Source organism: Anomaloglossus baeobatrachus, chromosome 10 (assembly GCF_048569485.1).
Source record: "Anomaloglossus baeobatrachus isolate aAnoBae1 chromosome 10, aAnoBae1.hap1, whole genome shotgun sequence".
Classification (NCBI taxonomy): domain Eukaryota; kingdom Metazoa; phylum Chordata; class Amphibia; order Anura; family Aromobatidae; genus Anomaloglossus; species Anomaloglossus baeobatrachus.
This window is the reverse complement of record NC_134362.1, coordinates 68,920,726-68,938,309: the sequence shown is the minus strand read 5'-3', so window position 1 is coordinate 68,938,309 and position 17,584 is coordinate 68,920,726. Positions and strand designations below refer to the sequence as shown.

Below are 17,584 nucleotides of genomic sequence, written 5' to 3'. Positions count from 1 at the left end.
TCTTTAGCCTCTGTTTATATAGATGCGTAAATACAATCTCTGTTCATTTGTTATGAAGCCCTTACCCAATAAAGTGTAGAAATAACACATAAAATAATAAATCACCGGCCTCAGCCTCACAGACATTCATTCATGCACCCAGGGATGGCAGAACCGTGGGTTAATGCTAATTGTTTGCAGTTCCCCTGACCTAAAATTCCTATCATTTCAGAGGCTAAAACTCCTCTGAGTTCCCAATCTGGACTTTTTTTTTTTGCTTTTTTTTAATATAATTTTAAAACCTGCCAATTATGAAATTTGCAAAAAACAACAACATCTACACGGAAACTGACTCCGAACCGTCTCACTTTTGACAGGATCTGATTGTAGTAATTATCAGAAACACATACGATTCAAAGGTGGCAACAGAGACCTCTTAAAAGCGACATTGTTTGTTCTTGAAAACCTAGTGCTAAAAGTGAATTCCAGGCTCCTCAAACAGAAAAAAGGCAAAGAGGTTAGGGCAGGACTGTAGTGTAACCCTGTTTGAACTCCGCAGATTTGTGACTTTAATTATCCCTGGCTACTCGTGGTTAATGGGAAGACTGACTAGACCTGTCAGTGAGAGAGACCACCTACCTGACCCACCTATGCCGGTGCCACAGAAGCATGTGCTAAGTCTATTACTTCTCACAAATGCTATTCAGGTTTATTTGCTTGTGTAATTGGTGCCTGACCTACAAGTTTGACAAGTTCTAATATCATTTGCCACACTTTTGTATGACCAACAAGAGGCTACTAAATTGGATTATGGTTATGGTGCAAAGCACTCGACTGTTGTCCAACTACACTCATGAAGTGGCCCGTTGGTTACAATAGGCACGAACATTCAATAAAATGACAAAACACCACTGGAAAAACAGTGAATCCAAGAAGAGGTTCATCTAAGACTGGATTTTGGGTCATCATAAAGTCTAAATATATCCTACTTTTTGTTTTGTCTTCTTTTTGGGTACTTTCAACCGGCCTTCTACTCTTCAAGTAAAAGTAGAAGATATCACTGGCACTTTTATTCACCAGACTGGAGAGAATCACAGTAGTCGGGCTACGCTATGAGAAATGAAGAGCCTTAGAGCATCAGATAAGGCTTTTAGTAGTGCCAACGCATTTTGGGGACATTTCTCAAGGTCAAAAAATGAAGAGCCTTGGATCGTCAAATAACATTTGTATTAGTATCAACGCATTTTGGGGGCCTTTCTCAAGATCAAAAATGAAGAGCTCGGAGCATAAAATTATTTGTAGTAATGCATTTCAGCACCTTTTTCAAGGTTAAGAAAAACACAATTTTGTTTTGTTTGCCCTTGTGAAAGGTGTCGAAATGCGTTGGTACTAATAAAATCCTTATTTATAGCTCCAAGGCAGCCCGCCTAATGTGATACTCTTCATTCTGGTAAATACACATCTGGAAGATATCAAGATATCTCCTCCAGCCAAGGAGCGGCTGCAGTGGATATTCACGCTTAAACAAGTGTTATGCCTTCACGCAATACCACCAGGTGATCGCAACCACCCCAGGATTGCCAACTTGACTTTTTATTTTTTCTGGAAAGCTTATAAAAAAATTCACAGTCAGACAATATTTTTTTACATACACATTGGAAAAAGATAATAAACCATAAAGTTTTTCACTTAAAAAAAAATTATGGACACCTCACATTTTTTTTACGCACAGGGTAATTTTACCCTATTTTTACAGACTGTCCTGGAAGGTTGGGAGCCCAGAACCACCCCATTAGTGGTTTTCTTTTTAAACAGTATGGCTCTATTTTGTGTGAGAGTTCTTCATTGGTACTTTTGTATACAGTTATTTAGTAAATATAATTGCCCCTCCTAAACTAGTCAAGTGCTCTATCTGGCTGTATTTAGAAGCCCCTCTCACCCTTTGGGTGGTCATCTGGACTACTTAGCATATTGTTTGAGCTTCTGAGTAGAGATGAACGCACCCGTGGAAGTTCGGTTCGGCGGGTTCAGATGGACTTTAGATCAAGTTTGGTTTGGGACCCGAAGTTAACCTGAACCCTCCATGGAAGTCACTGATTGGGTAGTTAAGGTCTCTGCCCACATGGAGCCAGTCATAAACAAAGAACTTCCGGGGCGGGTGGGTGGGTGGCGATTTTCCTTTTTTCTTTTGGGGTGCACACTACATCCGATCATGCTGTTGTCACCCCCAGTGCGAGCATGGAGCTCTCACTGAGCTCAGTACCGAGCGTAGCTGAGCACAGCGATGCTCATGCAAGTGTTTTGCAAACATAAAGCACCCGAACTCCGAGCCCAAACTCTTTTTTGGGTAGAGGCTGTGTTCAGTACGAACAATGAACACCGAACCTCAGGTTTGTTCATCTTTACTCCTGACTTATGTCAAATGGATCCTAAGAGGGGAGAAGGGCACCACATTTGGGACTCCATGTTGCCTCTCTTTGAGGATCATCCTCCTGACAGGTCCAATTTTGCCCTTCTAGTTCATCAGTAACATGTAGTATCTAAAAAAATAGGTGATGTTTTTTAGATGTTCAGATGACGACAATAGAGATCTTAGATATATTTAGTGATAAAGGAAAATAAAAAATAAGGTCACATTAGTAAACGCAGTGGAGACATCTCAATCTACATAACATTTGCGAAATGTATGTTTGGTCTTATATACATGACTGTTAAATGTTTAACTATGCCCTTCGCAAACATGTACTTCAGCAGTCCTGCAGGTCATTTACTTAGCTTGAGCAATATTTTAAATGAGTTTATTTACATTTTTCCAGGGTCACATTTATTATTTCGGAATCCTCAACAGATTTTATTTTGCATCATGGATATTGATGTAAGAAAGTAATTTCAGGCCTCTTATCCTAGTGGGACATGGTTCTGTTTATTTAAACCTGCAGTCACTCACTTTTTACCGAGAACTGAATAATGCTCCTAAGTGCTTAAAGGTGCACCCTCGATATATAGAAAGTGCACGCTAGCAGATGTCGCCCCGTGAAAAACATCTCTGGGCTGCCTACGCACATTTCAGCATTTTTAGACAAAGCCAATGGATTCTTTTGTGTTGTTTTCATTTGTGCTATCATGATGGAATATATATATATATATATATATATTACATTATTATTATATAGTTTATATGTGTTTACAACCAATGGATTGTGCTGCACTGTGCAAAATGCTGGCGTATTGTGACTTTGCAACCCATGGAAATAATAGGAATATATGAAACAGATCCCATAGGAGTCTATAATAATAATAATAATAATAATAATAATAATAATAAAAATTTAACAATTAAAATAAAATAAATAAATAAATAAAATACCACTACTAATAAATTAAAAATGTAGTAGTAATAATAATAAAAATTATAATAATAAAATAAAATCTATAACAATAAATTAAAAATATAATAATAATAATAATAAAATTATTATTATTTTATTTATTTCTGTAGATTCAACATATTCCGCAGAACTTTAAATTCAGAGGGAGCATATACAGACATGTTGGACTTTTGCTTTACCACAGTGTGATGACTGGGACAACCTGAAAATTACAGATGTTTTCTCCAAGCCTCTATACAACATATGTTTCTTATTCTTCATCATCACTCCAGAGATACCTCCTCTGGGCTGCCTCTAATTCATTCTTAAAGGGATTTTTCAGTTTCAGAAAACCACTCTCCCTTGGCTACAGTTTGGTTTTAGAATAAACAACTGTGCTTTAATTACCCTCCCCAGGTCCATCATTGATTCTTCACTTTTGCTCCTGTTATTGTCTGCAGCGTTACGTCTACAGCCCACAACTAAGCTCAGCATTGACGGCACAAGCTGCTGAGCTCACTGATTGGCTGCCCCATAGCAGGCACTGGAAAAAGTGGCACCATCTCAGTGCTGGACCTGGGGAGGGTGACTAAAGCGCAGTTTGTTTTTAGAATAAACAAATGTTCTTTACTCATCCTCCCCAGGTCCATCCCTGATTCTTCACTGGTGCTCCTATTATTGTCTGTAGAACTAATGTCTACAGCCCATAGTTAAGTTCATCATTAACGGCACAAGCTGCTGTGTTCACTGATTGGGTGCACCATAGCAGACACATGGCGCAGTCACGCCAACTCGGCTGGACCTGGGTAGGGTAATTAAAGCAAAGTTTATTTTTTAACCTGACCTGCAGTCGGGGTAATAGGAGTTGTAATACACAATTCACAGATGTGAGAGTATTGCCTTAATATAACCCAGTCTGTCATAAACAGAGGATCAATTTAGCTTGTAAAATAATTCCTACAATTACAGAGCTTAACTTTAATGGGGGTTTCTGCTTCTGACAAATGCCTACTTCCCAATGACAAATGGTCACAGGCAGTTTTATCGCTGAAGCTCAAAGCAATCAGCTGGAATCTGTGCGGAAACCATGAAGCAAGTGCTCAATTTCCCTATAGCACCCCCAGAGGTGAAATAAAAAATTACATAATTCTCATTGAAATCATGTAATTTCCATCATGTGCTCTGGTCTGGACTCCTGAGCATAAGAGGGTCTTTATATCCAAGGTAGAAATAATTGATTTATATAAAAAATGCATCAATAATGTGAACAATTTTACCAATTCTGAGCAACTATTTAGCAATTAAGCTTTATTTGTTTATACATCAATGGTCTGTAAAAACAAATATCAGATGCTATGGTGTGATACAAATTGACAGATAAGTGCGATGTTAGGGACTAGTCGCCAGATTCACATGCCTGAAATTCCGGAACGTAAATTCCAGGACAGTGCCCATTGATTGGTGATGGGGATATTTACTTTTTCCACAATAAGTATATACAGGGGAAAGTATTCCCACTATTACTATAATGTCACCACTTCTGAGCAGATGCTTCTAAAACAAGGTGAAAAAATAATAATTCCAGTTGAGTGATTGTTAATAGACCCAAAAAAAGAATATGGGCTAAAAGAATAACACATAGGAGCTGCTTGTTTGGCTTCCTTCAGAATCCCTCTAGACGTCAATGTCGCCAATATAGTGACTCGATAAATAGGTGTCCAAAATTTGCATCTTTCAGGTTTTTATTAGGGATTATCGATACCTCAAATATTCGGCTTTGCGAATATCTGACGAATAGGTCGCCGCTATGCGAATATTCGATGCGCAATGTAAGTCTATGGGAAGCCCGAATAGTTCTGAATAGTTGTTATTCGGGTTTCCCATAGACTTACATTGTGCATTGAATATTCGTGAACAGTCGAATAGCGGCGACCTATTCGGAAAGTATTCGCGAAGCCGAATATTTGAGGTATTCGATCAACCCTAGTTTTTATGCCAAATTCTCGTTAAATGCTTCAGTAAAAAAAGATAGTGTTGTTCTGTGGTCATTGTAGATATATGTCCAATGTCTTTTTCTTGGACTTGTACCGGTGGTTGCCAGCCATCTGTCCCCGGACTGTTGATCCATCCAAGGAGTGGTGAGCCTACTTTTTCGTTTTGGTTTGGTCATTGTAGATATGTTTTTCTGAAAACAAGACCTACCCAAAAAAATAAGCCCTAGCATATTTTTTCAGGATTTTGGGAGGATGCTTGATATATAAGGCCTAAACCGCAAATAAGCCCTAGTAATTGTTTAGTAAAAGTGACCAGACAGCTATTGCGGAACATGTAAACAGTAAATAGAATACATCAGGACAGATACAGTAGACCCTTTATTAAGAAAAGCGGAAACCCCCCATATAAAGCAGACAACCCAAAAGCATCAAACTTAACAGACCCCACAATAAAAAGTGTTGGCTAGTGCATGGCTTTCAAGCACAGATCGGGTAATACCGCTTGTATCACTCCATGCCCAAGTATCGTGGCTGCTTCCGGTCACCAGGGGGAGCAAACCATTACACTTGACTGCAGTGGAACGCAGCTGGAATGGCAAGAGACTTGACAATGGCCCACCTTTGACAATAGTGACACAGATCTGTGTGTGAGAGCCCATCCACCATCGGCACTTGCCAACTCTAATTGTTTTCGGTCTAAGGGTATGCGCACACAATCAGAACCCGCTGTGTCCTGGACGTAGTAGGTCCTGACCTGCGGGGCCATGAGTCTCCTCCGCAGGAGACTGCAGCCGCTCGTACCCATGATCAGGATTTGGGGCGCTGCGGTCTCTCGCTTGTATTATAGAGGACACTTGCGCCCCGGAAAGTTGCACCGCAGGTCAGTATTTGCTGCGGGAAAAACAGCACAGTGGGCAAGGGATTTCTAGAAATCCCATCCACTATGCTTGTACTGTACAGCGCAGCATTTTGAACACAGCTGAAACACGCAGCATCCAAAACGCTGCAAACACTGATCGTGGGCACGCACCCGAAGGGGGTCTGGTGAGTGTGATTGTTTTGGGGTGTCTGCTTTTTTGATATAGGATCTACTGTATCTGTCCTGCTGTATTCTATTAACTTTTTTATATTGATCATAACAAAAACTTAGGCAGCAGAGAAGTGCTTTGGAGAGACAAGAAATATTTTTATATATATATATATATATATATATATATATATATATAAATCAAATAGCATTGAAAAAGACCTATTCACAAATGATGTATACTTTTATAATGTATTCATGGCTATATATCATTTGTGAATAGGTCTTTTTTACATGTTTCGTGGTAGCTGTCTGGACACTTTTTGATTTTTGTTCTTGAATACTTTGGGATCCGTTAACTGATTGCTACCCACGTATCCCCAAAAATAAGACAGGGTGCTACATTAATTTTTGCTCCGAAAGATGCACTAGGGCTTATTTTCAGGGAATGTCATATTTTTCCATGAACAACAATCCCCATTTATACTTGAACCAAAAAAAAATCTACATTTATTCAAATATAATCCTATCACATTCTGGAACATCAACATTTTGTGTTAATCCTATTACTGGGTCAGATGCACATTTTCTTATCTGATCTGTTATTCTCATGGTGCAGAGCCAGTCCTATAGTTGTGGGGACATACCATATTTACTGCTTAAATGTATTATTCTCTATGTACAGCTAAGTTTACCCTCAAAAGAAATCACACACCCCCTAAAAGAATCGCACTTACCAGACCCTAAACAAATAGAGTTGGTAAGTGAATGGGCTCTCACATATAAATCTGCATCGCTGTCAGGACCCCCTGCGTTCTACAACGGTTGGCTCCCCCCGTGACTGTAAGCAGTATCACCTGTGTGGAGTGATGCTGGTACCTGATCTGTTTGTGAGAGCTGCAATGCACTGCAGCTGAAGAGGCAAGGGAACTGACAGCAATGCAGATCTCTGTGTGAGAGCCCATCCACTATCAGCACTGCCAAACTGTAATTGTTTGGGGTCTAGTGAATGTAATTTCTTTTATTGTTTTTTTTGGGGGGGGGGTCTGATTTCTTTTAAAGAGTCCTGCTGAGTTCTTTAATAGGGAGGATCGAATACGTCAAATATTCGGCTTCGCGAATATCCGACGAATAGAGCGCCGCTATGCGAACATTCGATGCACAATTTAAGTCTATGAGAAGCCCGAATAGTTCTGAATAGTTGTTATTCGTGTTTCCCATAGACTTACATTGCGCATCGAATATTCACGAATAGTCGAATAGCGGCGACCTATTCGGCAAAAATTCGCAAAGCCGAATATTTGAGGTATTCGATCCTCCCTATTCTTTAACTTTTTATAGCTGCTTGCACACTTCCTACAACCAGAACTAGGACTTATTTTTGGAGTAGGGCTTATATTTTAAACATACTCAAAAAAGCACCCCCCAAATCCTACTAGAGCTCATTTTTAGGGTATGTCTTATTTTGGGGAAAACAAGGTATTTATCTTCCATTTAAAACTGTTCCAGTAAGAAAAAAAAATCCTTTACAAAAGCAATAAAAAGGAGGGCTAAATAGCAATCAGCCAACGGATCTGTTTTCCATAGACTCCCATGTAAAAAAAAAACGAATCCGGCAAAAATTAATTTTTTCAAAACGGACAAGAAAGTTGTGTTCGCACAACTTTTTTTACCAACAGATCCATTCTAACGAATGATTACAGGAAATGTGAACTCCGTCATCCAACTTCGGGGCGCAGCGGTCAACCGGATTGTAATGCCACTTCGCTGCTCGGCACTGGGAGCAAATATACTGGTTACGGCATAATAAATGTTTGTTTTATTTTACCCAAAAGCACAATTGTTTTTTTTAATTTATTTTATATATTATTCTCCTGGAGAGAATCTTTATATCCAGAAAGCATATAAATCCCCGTCCATATGACATCGCTAAACAGTTTCTATATAAGATGTAATTTATAGATACATTTATGCTTTGGCTGTAGAAACCGCAAGTATTACATCTTGAGGACAACTGTATTTATGTGATCATGTGCGTTTGGTCCTTTAAAAGACTTCCAGAAGGTTGCATGGGAATTGGAATGAATCACAATAGCTACTACTGTAGCAGGTTGACATCTCCAGATTTATGGTTTGCCTACGATGTAAATGTTTGCACAAGCACTTGTGGAGATTTGCATTGTCTGTGGGTATTAATAGAATGGTAAGATGGAAGGAGCTAAATTTATCTTGCTGTGCAACTGGGTGCAGAGGTTTACAGATTAGTTTATGAAGCCAATACAATAATTAAAGGAAGAATGTAACTTATACACAGGAGACGGCACTTAGCTGCTATGTTTCCTGTTTCCGCACATACCAGATTGCCGGTGAGTTACGACTGTTTAACTTTAGAGATGACAATTACCCAATTACTGGAATCAAAAAATCTCATATGTATAATATGAAGGGAGGGGATCGGCCACATTGTTTCCAGTGAAGTCATCATCTGGCTGTGCGATATTTGTTCCCTGGAGGAAAGTCCGTCACCTTGAACAAGCTCTTATGTAGCACTTTGTGTAGACGGACTTTATATGGTGTAATTAAAATATATGGAAATTTGTAGGCTTGTTTCTATGGGTCATCTGTGGTCCTGAAGAGTTTGAAGTTGATTTTAAGGGGAATCTGTCACCAGGTTTTGCTACCCCATAATGCAGGAGACGAGACTCTGATTCCAGTGATGTCTCATGTCATGGGGTCCTTCTCCGATATCACACAATCAACACAGCGGGAGATGAGTGAACAATCCTGAGAACATTTATTCCTAGCAAATCAGAAGGTCCATAAAATAATCCACCACACGGAGGGTAAAGTAGTCCAGTAAGCGATAAATGTCCAGGTCTCTTTGGGGTGTGGACCATAGTCCAACTTCATCCACAGAGGATGCATCTTCCTGCTTGTCTCTTGTCCTCAGACAGACTGAATAATTCCCCACGTAAGCAGAGAGCTTGGGAGGATTTCAGGTCTTCCTCCCCCAGACCTAGGGACAGAAGCACTACAGGGGGTAATTAACCTGCAAATAGGACAATGTACACACACGGCAACACTCCCAGCATCTGAACATACTACAACCCACAATATCCCACCACCACAGTCACTTATTGGTCTGCTGGTTGTAGTTTTGATAAATAGAACTACCAGTTCACAGAATATTGAACTCTGTATAACCCCATCCATATCACTGATTGGCTGAGCATAAGCAGATAACCAATCATTGGTGGGGTCGGAGTTACTTATTATATTATTATATTATAGCTTATGAATATAGAGGACCAAGTGGCAGCAGGTTCATTTAGTGATAATCTTGATTTTATCAAACCTTCAGTAAGCAGCCCAGTAAGTGACACATTTCCAGAATCAGGGTCTTTGCACCTACATTATGCCGCTCTTAGATTGGTTGGCAAAAACCTCAGTTAAATAGTGTCTCCTGCTTTCCAGGCAGGCATATATTTGCTATTCATGGCAGGAATATTGCGTGTTTCCTCAAGAACAGCGCCTCTCTAATCCAAGGAACACAGACCAAAAAAAGTTGTCAAATGAAAACGTCTCCGTAAGTAAAAACTTTATATTATTGAAAAATATTAAAAGCCAAAACTGCCATACAAACAGTTTAATTTGCTGTGCAGAAAGCCTTAGTCATGGCATCATGACGTTTCGGCGGAGTGACTTGGGCACGCTGCCGAAACACGGAGTTTTTTTTGCACAGCAGATTAAATTGTTTATATGGCAATTTTGGCTTTTAAGATTTTTCAATAAAATGAAGTTTTTACGTATGGAGAATTTTTAGTTGGACAACTTTTTTTTGATCTGTGTTCCTTTGCTTGAAGCCTGGACCTGGGGAACTCCATGCTCCATTTGGTGCAGGTGTTACGAGGATCAGTGAGTTGTTCCCCTCTTCCCTTCCCTACTGTTTGGTCTCTAATCCAAGGCCTTTATCTGGTATTATGGATGAACTCTATCAAAGGAAATTGGACTGTGATTTTCTTTTTCTTTGTACTTTAAGCCATGATGTAGGTTTTTTTTAATGGGACCACTAGTATCTTCAATACTTTTATTTTTGCCAAAATGGTATCCCTCCTTTGGTGCAAGTTGGGTTCATGGCCCCCTACCATATCAAGATCCTATTTCTTAAAAAGGTTAGCACAACCTTATACAAAATACCAGTCACAGTTGTTACATACCCTTGACAGGTCCAGCGATGACTCTCCATCAGTCTTCATTGATGGCTTCATTCGTTGATGGCCACATCCACAATGCTCGTATTAGTTGTAGATAATCACCAGCCTCAGTGGGGGGGCTGACGTAGAGGGCACAAGCAGTGATCGTCAGCAGTTGTGACGAGCACTGTAGATGGGACGTCATCACTGTAGTCTGTTAAGAAAGACCAAAGCAGTGTAAGTGAGTCACCACCGGACCTGGTAAGCCCGAGAAACAGCTGTGATTATTATTTTATCCATCAGAAGCTGTATGGCCTCAAAAATTTGAAACCGGGCAACCCCTTTAAGCATGAAGTCAGCATCTAGAGGGGGTTGATTTAGCATGAACAGGGCCAGCGTTGGCAGGGACCAATGGTCTACCATCAATGGCGGAAGGCCACACAACTGCTATCTGTCCACCTGCAATAGCATTGATCTTGTAAAAGCTTACGGGAAACGTTTTATCTGTGCCTCTTCATAAATGCAAGCATAGTGGGAAGTGATGTTGATTCCTCATTACCTGAGCCCTTTGCAGATGTTAACGTTTACCATTCCATCTTTCCTTTAGCTGGCAAGGATACCAGTCACCCGGCATGCCCTGTTTATCCTCTACACCTTCATAGCCTACACAGCAGAATCATCCGGAGCCTTCAGCCATGCCGAGACGCTCTGCGGTGGAGAGTTGGTGGATACGCTGCAGTTCGTCTGTGGAGATCGGGGCTTCTATTTTGGTAGGTAAACTATATTGATCCTCCAGAAAACATTCACTTTCACACATGATTGATACCAATGCGGGAAGCAACTTGTTTGTATGCAAATGATGCTTAGATTTATAGCTGCCAAGAATAAAAAGACTTAGAAACATCTGAGCAATGTCAGTGCCCAACAACTGCAGCCGGTGTAGTATTTCCAAGCTTTGCTCCCTATCGGGACTCAGGCCTGTTGTCGCCAGAGGGGATCAAAAACATTCTCAAGTGCATTGCTGGGGAAGCATTTCCATATTTTTCTTCAATAACCACTTAACACATTAAATGCCAGACAGGACACCGATTACTGCAATTGTAGCACAGACTAATATACCTGTCCATCATAGAACTCTGCCCTAAAGGATAATGCAAAAGAAAATTGATAGACTAGAGATATTCCCAGAAGGAAGAAAACCTTTTCCCTATCAAATTCTAGGTCTTTTATAACTATCACTACCCCATTTCTCTTCAGTTCTCTGGATAATCAAAGTTGCATTGAAGAAGATAATCCATCCGTATTTCCAGATAAAAATGGCAGGCTTCAATCCAACATATTAGGAAAGTGTGATGACTCCAAGTATATCCATATTAAACTTTACCTACGAATTTCGGACCATACTTGCTCCTTATTTGTGGATGAGTATGGTCCAAAACGCGACAAGTTTTATACGGAAATACCTGGAGATGACAAACTTTTTTTTAATATGCTGGATTAAAGCATGACATTGTATCTGGAAATATGGCTGGAATATTTTCTTCAATGGATCCTTGGAGTGACATATTGAAGAGGAATGGCTTTTCCTGAGGAAAACACAGAGAAACTTAGCCAAGCCAAGCTCTGATATGTATGGGGGAGTCATAGGAGATAGCTATCTGTCGAATTAACATTTGGCTGACATTTAAGGTATGTGTAAGACAACTATAGAATGTTCAACATGCAGTACCAAAATGTTCTGGACATCAGAGAAACTGTCTTTGGCAGGGCTTGATGGTAACAACAACGTGGCAGATGTGGAGGCCATTGTAGGGCTTCCAGAAACTGATAGTAATGCCTATATGGCAGATGTGGAGGCCATCGTAGGGCTTCTAGAAACTGATAGTAATGCCTATATGGCAGATGTGGAGGCCATCGTAAGGCTTCAGAGCTTGATAGTAAAGTCAACATGGCAGATATGGAGGCCATCGTAGGTCTTCCAGAGACTGATAGTAACGTCAATGAGACAAATGTGGAAATCATCGTAGGGCTTCCAGAGCCTAAAGCTGGGTTTACACACTGCAACATCGCAAAGGACATCGCTGTAACGTCACCGGTTTTGTGACGCAATAGCGACCTCCCTAAGTCTCTGCTAAGTCGCTGGTGAGCTGTCAAACAGGCAAACCTGGCCAACAACGCAACAGCGATCCGGACCTGCAGAGCGACCTAGCTGGTTGTTGGGGACGTTGATAAGCAGCCTTTTGAAAGGGAAGTTGCTAACAAAGTCGCTGCAAAGTCTTTCACACACTGAAACTTTCCAGCGATGCTTGCTGCACAGCGGGAAACAAAGGACCTAGGAATGGTCCTGAACGATTTGTAACGATTACAACTTCACAGCAGGGGCCGGGTCGCTGATAGGTTTCACGCACTGCAACATCGCAAACAACATCGCTATTGCGTCACAAAACCGGTGACGTTACAGCGATGTCGTTTGAGATGTTGCAGTGTGTAAACCAAGCTTTACAGTAATGCCAATGTGGTAGACGTGGTGGCCATCATAGGGCTTTTAGAGCCTGATAGTAATGTCAATGTGGCAGATGTGGAGGCCATCATAGGGCTTCCAGGTCCTGATAGTAATGCCAACATAGTAGATGTGGAGGCCATCAAAGTGCTTCCAGGGCCTGATAGTAACACCAATGTGGTAGACTTGGAGGCCATCATACGGCTTCCTGAGCCTGATAGTAATGCCAATGTGGCAGACATGGAAACCATCGAAGGGCTTCCATAGCCTGATAGTAACGCCAATGTGGCAGACATGGAGGCCATCGTAGGGCATCCAGCTGCTTTAGGGATCTATCTGCATTTCCTAATGAAAAATATTGTTTTTTGTTATCTGTTTAACCAATAAGATGATGAAGTGAACATTGATCATAGCATCCAAGTAGCTAGAAAAGAAACATTGAAATTATCGCTGAAGCTGGCCATCAGAGCAGAGGATCAAGTGTATAATATAGGCCGCACTAGCACGTAATGGCACTGACACAGCTTGTTTGTCCAGGCTATTATTGCACCATAGCGGTACGGTAGATCAGGGGAATAATGCTATTGTCTTGTGAAGGCTAATTATCTCCATTTGTGCTTTGACATGGATATATAGAGGGGGGTCTTCCTTTGACGACCTGTGTCTTCCATGTACCATATTACAAAGCTATCTAATATTGATATGGCCATAGAGTTATAAATATAACACTTTACATGGGGTGTCCTTTTTTAAAAGTGCCCAGATTGTATAGCTCTGGGTGTCTGGCTTAGATCTTGTAATCCTCTTGGCTTGTGATCACGTCACACTTCATAGTGTCATTTGCTTTTTTCCTTGACAGCTGTCTATAGTACAATAGACAATGAGAGGGGAAAGTGCTTCTCCATGAACAGCTGATAAGAGTTTGTTCCCTGTAACTTGTGCTGACGATGCACATTCTTGGCCTATGTGTCCTTCTCGGTAAAATTGGCAGGGGAGAAAAGGAAGATCCAGGCAGGAGGCAGAATGGGGGGGACAGCGGTTCAGTGAGCTAGGTCCCACAAAGACCCTCTTTGTTGCTTCCTGCATTCCTCCGGGAGAGTAGATGGGGGGGAGGGAGATTGTTTACTTCAAATTCCCCTTTAACGCTGTTTGATTGATTTGGCAAAAAAAAAGCGAGGGAGGGTGTTTGAGGTAAGCGAGGGACAAGGAAAGGATGTTGAAAGGAAATTGCCAGCATATTTACAGCACACAAGTCGTGAGAGAGAAAGACAAAATGCAGGAATTCTCAATGGCCCAAAAGGCCGGTCATGCCCCGCTGGCTAATGGGCTTTTCCGTGACCCAAAAAACATAGCAGGGTGGTCTAAGGGCCTACGTACATTTTCCGTGATCACTGTCTTTACACTACAAAGGATCAAGTTAATTTACAGTCCCGGACGCATAACTGGGGTATTATGGATGTTATTACAGCTCATGCTTATTATGGCTCCTACTACTGTTACTACAGCCATGGCCTGTCAATCAGTCATGAGAGAGGATTCATCATCAGAAACGGCCTTCACTAATTTGTTATTGCTTGGGGAATATGCAGCTGACCTTATATTTCAAGCCCTATATGACATTACATGGCGGCCATATAGTGTAATGGCAGACCACGTGAAACGTACAAGGTCCAGTTCACCGGATAGGGTCTTTGTTAGCAGCTCTCCGCTCTAATTCACACAGAGGACCCACTTTATGACATTGTCATTCCCTAATTGGACATATCGAAAGGCAATGTCTTCATCAAAGTGATTCTCATAGTAGTCAATTCCCATTAGAAAAGTGAAATTGCACATAATCCTCCTCTATAAAGAGTAACTAAACCTTTTTTAATTTATTAATCCTCCAGAAATGTCAAAATAATGATTTTTTTTTGTCATTAGATTTCTTACTCATCTAAACACTTTGCTGCAATGATTTTTCAATGCCCAGTTCTCTGCTCCTTTAGAAGATGCTTTCAACTGCTGCATAGCAAAGATCTGCACACTGTATCCAGTCTGATACAAAATAGAAAAAAAAAAACCTTTCAGCTCACCCCTATGCATGGAGTCCTAGGAGGATTCAATTAATTTCAGGCGTTGCATGGAGAATTGGATGTTGCCGGTCCAAGGCAAACCACAGTGTTAGAACACATACACGTGCATACTATGAATAAGGACTTACCATCCAAAACACTCTAAGGCGAACCCCAAAGGGTAGAAAGGATTGGCCGCCACCTTCATTTATTTCATCCTTTGCTATGGTTTAATTTTCTATAATAAAAACATGATTTTATTCAACAGACGTGCTGCTGGATTAAATATCTTCTAAAACTGTATCCAGTCTGAGTATATGGTGGGAACTGGGGAGTAAAGCAGAGAGATTCAGACAGAGAAAGTCCTGTACTCCTCTTGAAAATAGTGTACGGATTTTTTGCAGAGCAGCAGTTGAAAGTGGCTTCTAAAGGATCTTGGCTTTGAAACAGCACTGCAGCATAGTATTTGGGTGAGAAGAAAGTCAAATAATGAAATATAGAACAAAATGTCATAACTTTTGAAAGTGCAATGCCTGAAAGATAATATAATTATAAAATATAAGTTTACTTACTCTTTAAAAGGTACCTATAATCTTGTTTATGGTGATGGCAGTATGAAAATAGTGATTATTTTTGGGGTCAGTCACAGTATGTGAGAATTTTGAGTCATATCTGTTCAGCATATGCTTGCTTCCCCTCCAACCCTATTCCTTCCATATCTGTTCATAGGGAAAGAGCTGTCAATCAAGGGTTGGAGGGTGGGTACAGCCCATATATCATACCTATCGTTAGATAATATATGCATATCTTTATGCCTATCTGAAAACCCATTAACACATACCAAACACCTAATATCAGCATAAATGGAAATACTTTTTTCTGCCCTCATAGGGCTGCATAAAGGAGCTAACAGATTTCCATTATGGTAACTGGAAAGGAGAGTCTCAAATTAAGTATAAGGTAAAAAAAAAGTTGCACAATCCCCGACTGTAATTGTAGTTCTCATATATCTCAATCTGCTTTGTACAAAGGCCAGCCTTAATCGGTGGGAGTTCTTGTTTTTGTTTGTGGAGGCAGAATCTTTCTAAAGTATTGTTTTTACATCCTTTTTTTTCGTAAATTTTAAAAAAAGCTACTAAAGCTCGTATCATCTGTGTTGCCAGACACTGCTTCATATAGGACACTTGATTTCTGTTTTATATTGTTTTACAGTCAAGGGGATTTTTTGCTAGCAGGTATTTTTTTATTTGCAATAGGATTATTATAGGTTGTGAATTCTGGGCTGGAAGCTTTTACTGGCGAATGTATACATGATTGTTGGCTCTAGCTTGTATATAAAATTTATTCCAAATCATCCCTACAGATGAACAGAATAAATCTACATTTAAGGGCTGTTACCAGCTCCAAGATCCTATCCCAATATGTAGTAGGCGTAGTAATAATAATATTAGCAAATACCTCCAATGAGAAATGTAGTATTATTCTCCTGATATAGCTATGTGTAACGTCCGGGTGGTGGAACCTCTGGACCGTACACCGGTTTCCCTTGAGGAGGCAGCCAGGCAGGTCACCCCGCCAGAGGGTCTGGGTGCACGGCAGCCGAAGCACTATTGGTAGCCGGACAGTCCGTATGGGAGCAGGAAGGGTGGATGGAGTTCTGGACGGTGGTCCGGGTGACGAGGCTCAGAGTCCGAGGCCAGGTGGTAAGGTCAGGCGGGATCTGGGACTTGCTGAGCGATGGAACGGGTCACCAAACGGAGCCAGGGACTGGAGACTGGCGGAGCTGCAGAGATGGTGGAACATCCGCCGAAGTCACCGTCAGGGTATAGGAATGAGCGTGGTTCGGAGCGGCTGGCGTGGCAGGACAGGCTCTACGAGACAGGACAGGGTTAATGCAGGCAAAGTACAAGGCAAAGCAATAGGGGGCCTGGACACTAGCTTACTAAACACGTAGAACAGGCCCCGCCCACCAGGAAGGTGAATCTTAATATACCCTGTACCTGTCTAAGCAATTTCCTGTTTCAAGGTGCTGGCCCTTTAAGAGAGGGTCAATGACCGCGCGCGCGCGCGCCTAATGCGCATGCGCGAGGCCCGGGTGCCAGAAGCCAGAGGAGGGAGCGGTGAGGAGGAAGCAGGAGAGCCGGGCTGAGGCCGAGCAGCCGACGGGCGCCGGGAGCGGGGACCGGGCTGCCTGGGGACCGCAGGCGATGGAGCAGGAAGGCTGTGGAGCGGGGGACTGGGAAGCCTGGTACGGGAGCGGCGGAGCGCGGCCTGGGAGCGGGGAGGCGTGGCAGGGGAGCCGGTAAGCCTAGCAGGGGAGTCGGGGAGCGTGACAGTATGTATCTTACCTCATGTGCAGGGCATAGCAATCTCCAAGATCCTATCTCAATATGTAGTAGGAATAATAATAATAATAATAGCAATTACCTACCATTAAAAATGTAGTATCGTTCTCCTGATTAGCCGTGC

At 41.5% G+C, this 17,584-nt stretch overlaps 1 protein-coding gene across 1 annotated transcript in view; it reads left to right on the top strand.

Moving 5' to 3' along the window:
* IGF2 (insulin like growth factor 2) overlaps positions 1-17,584 on the top strand; it is a 52,527-nt gene that overhangs the window by 21,846 nt on the left and 13,097 nt on the right. Inside the window, exon 2 of the mRNA XM_075326390.1 lies at positions 11,169-11,331. Within this exon, the coding sequence (XP_075182505.1) occupies positions 11,169-11,331 (163 nt within the window). The remainder of the gene's footprint in view (positions 1-11,168; positions 11,332-17,584) is intronic.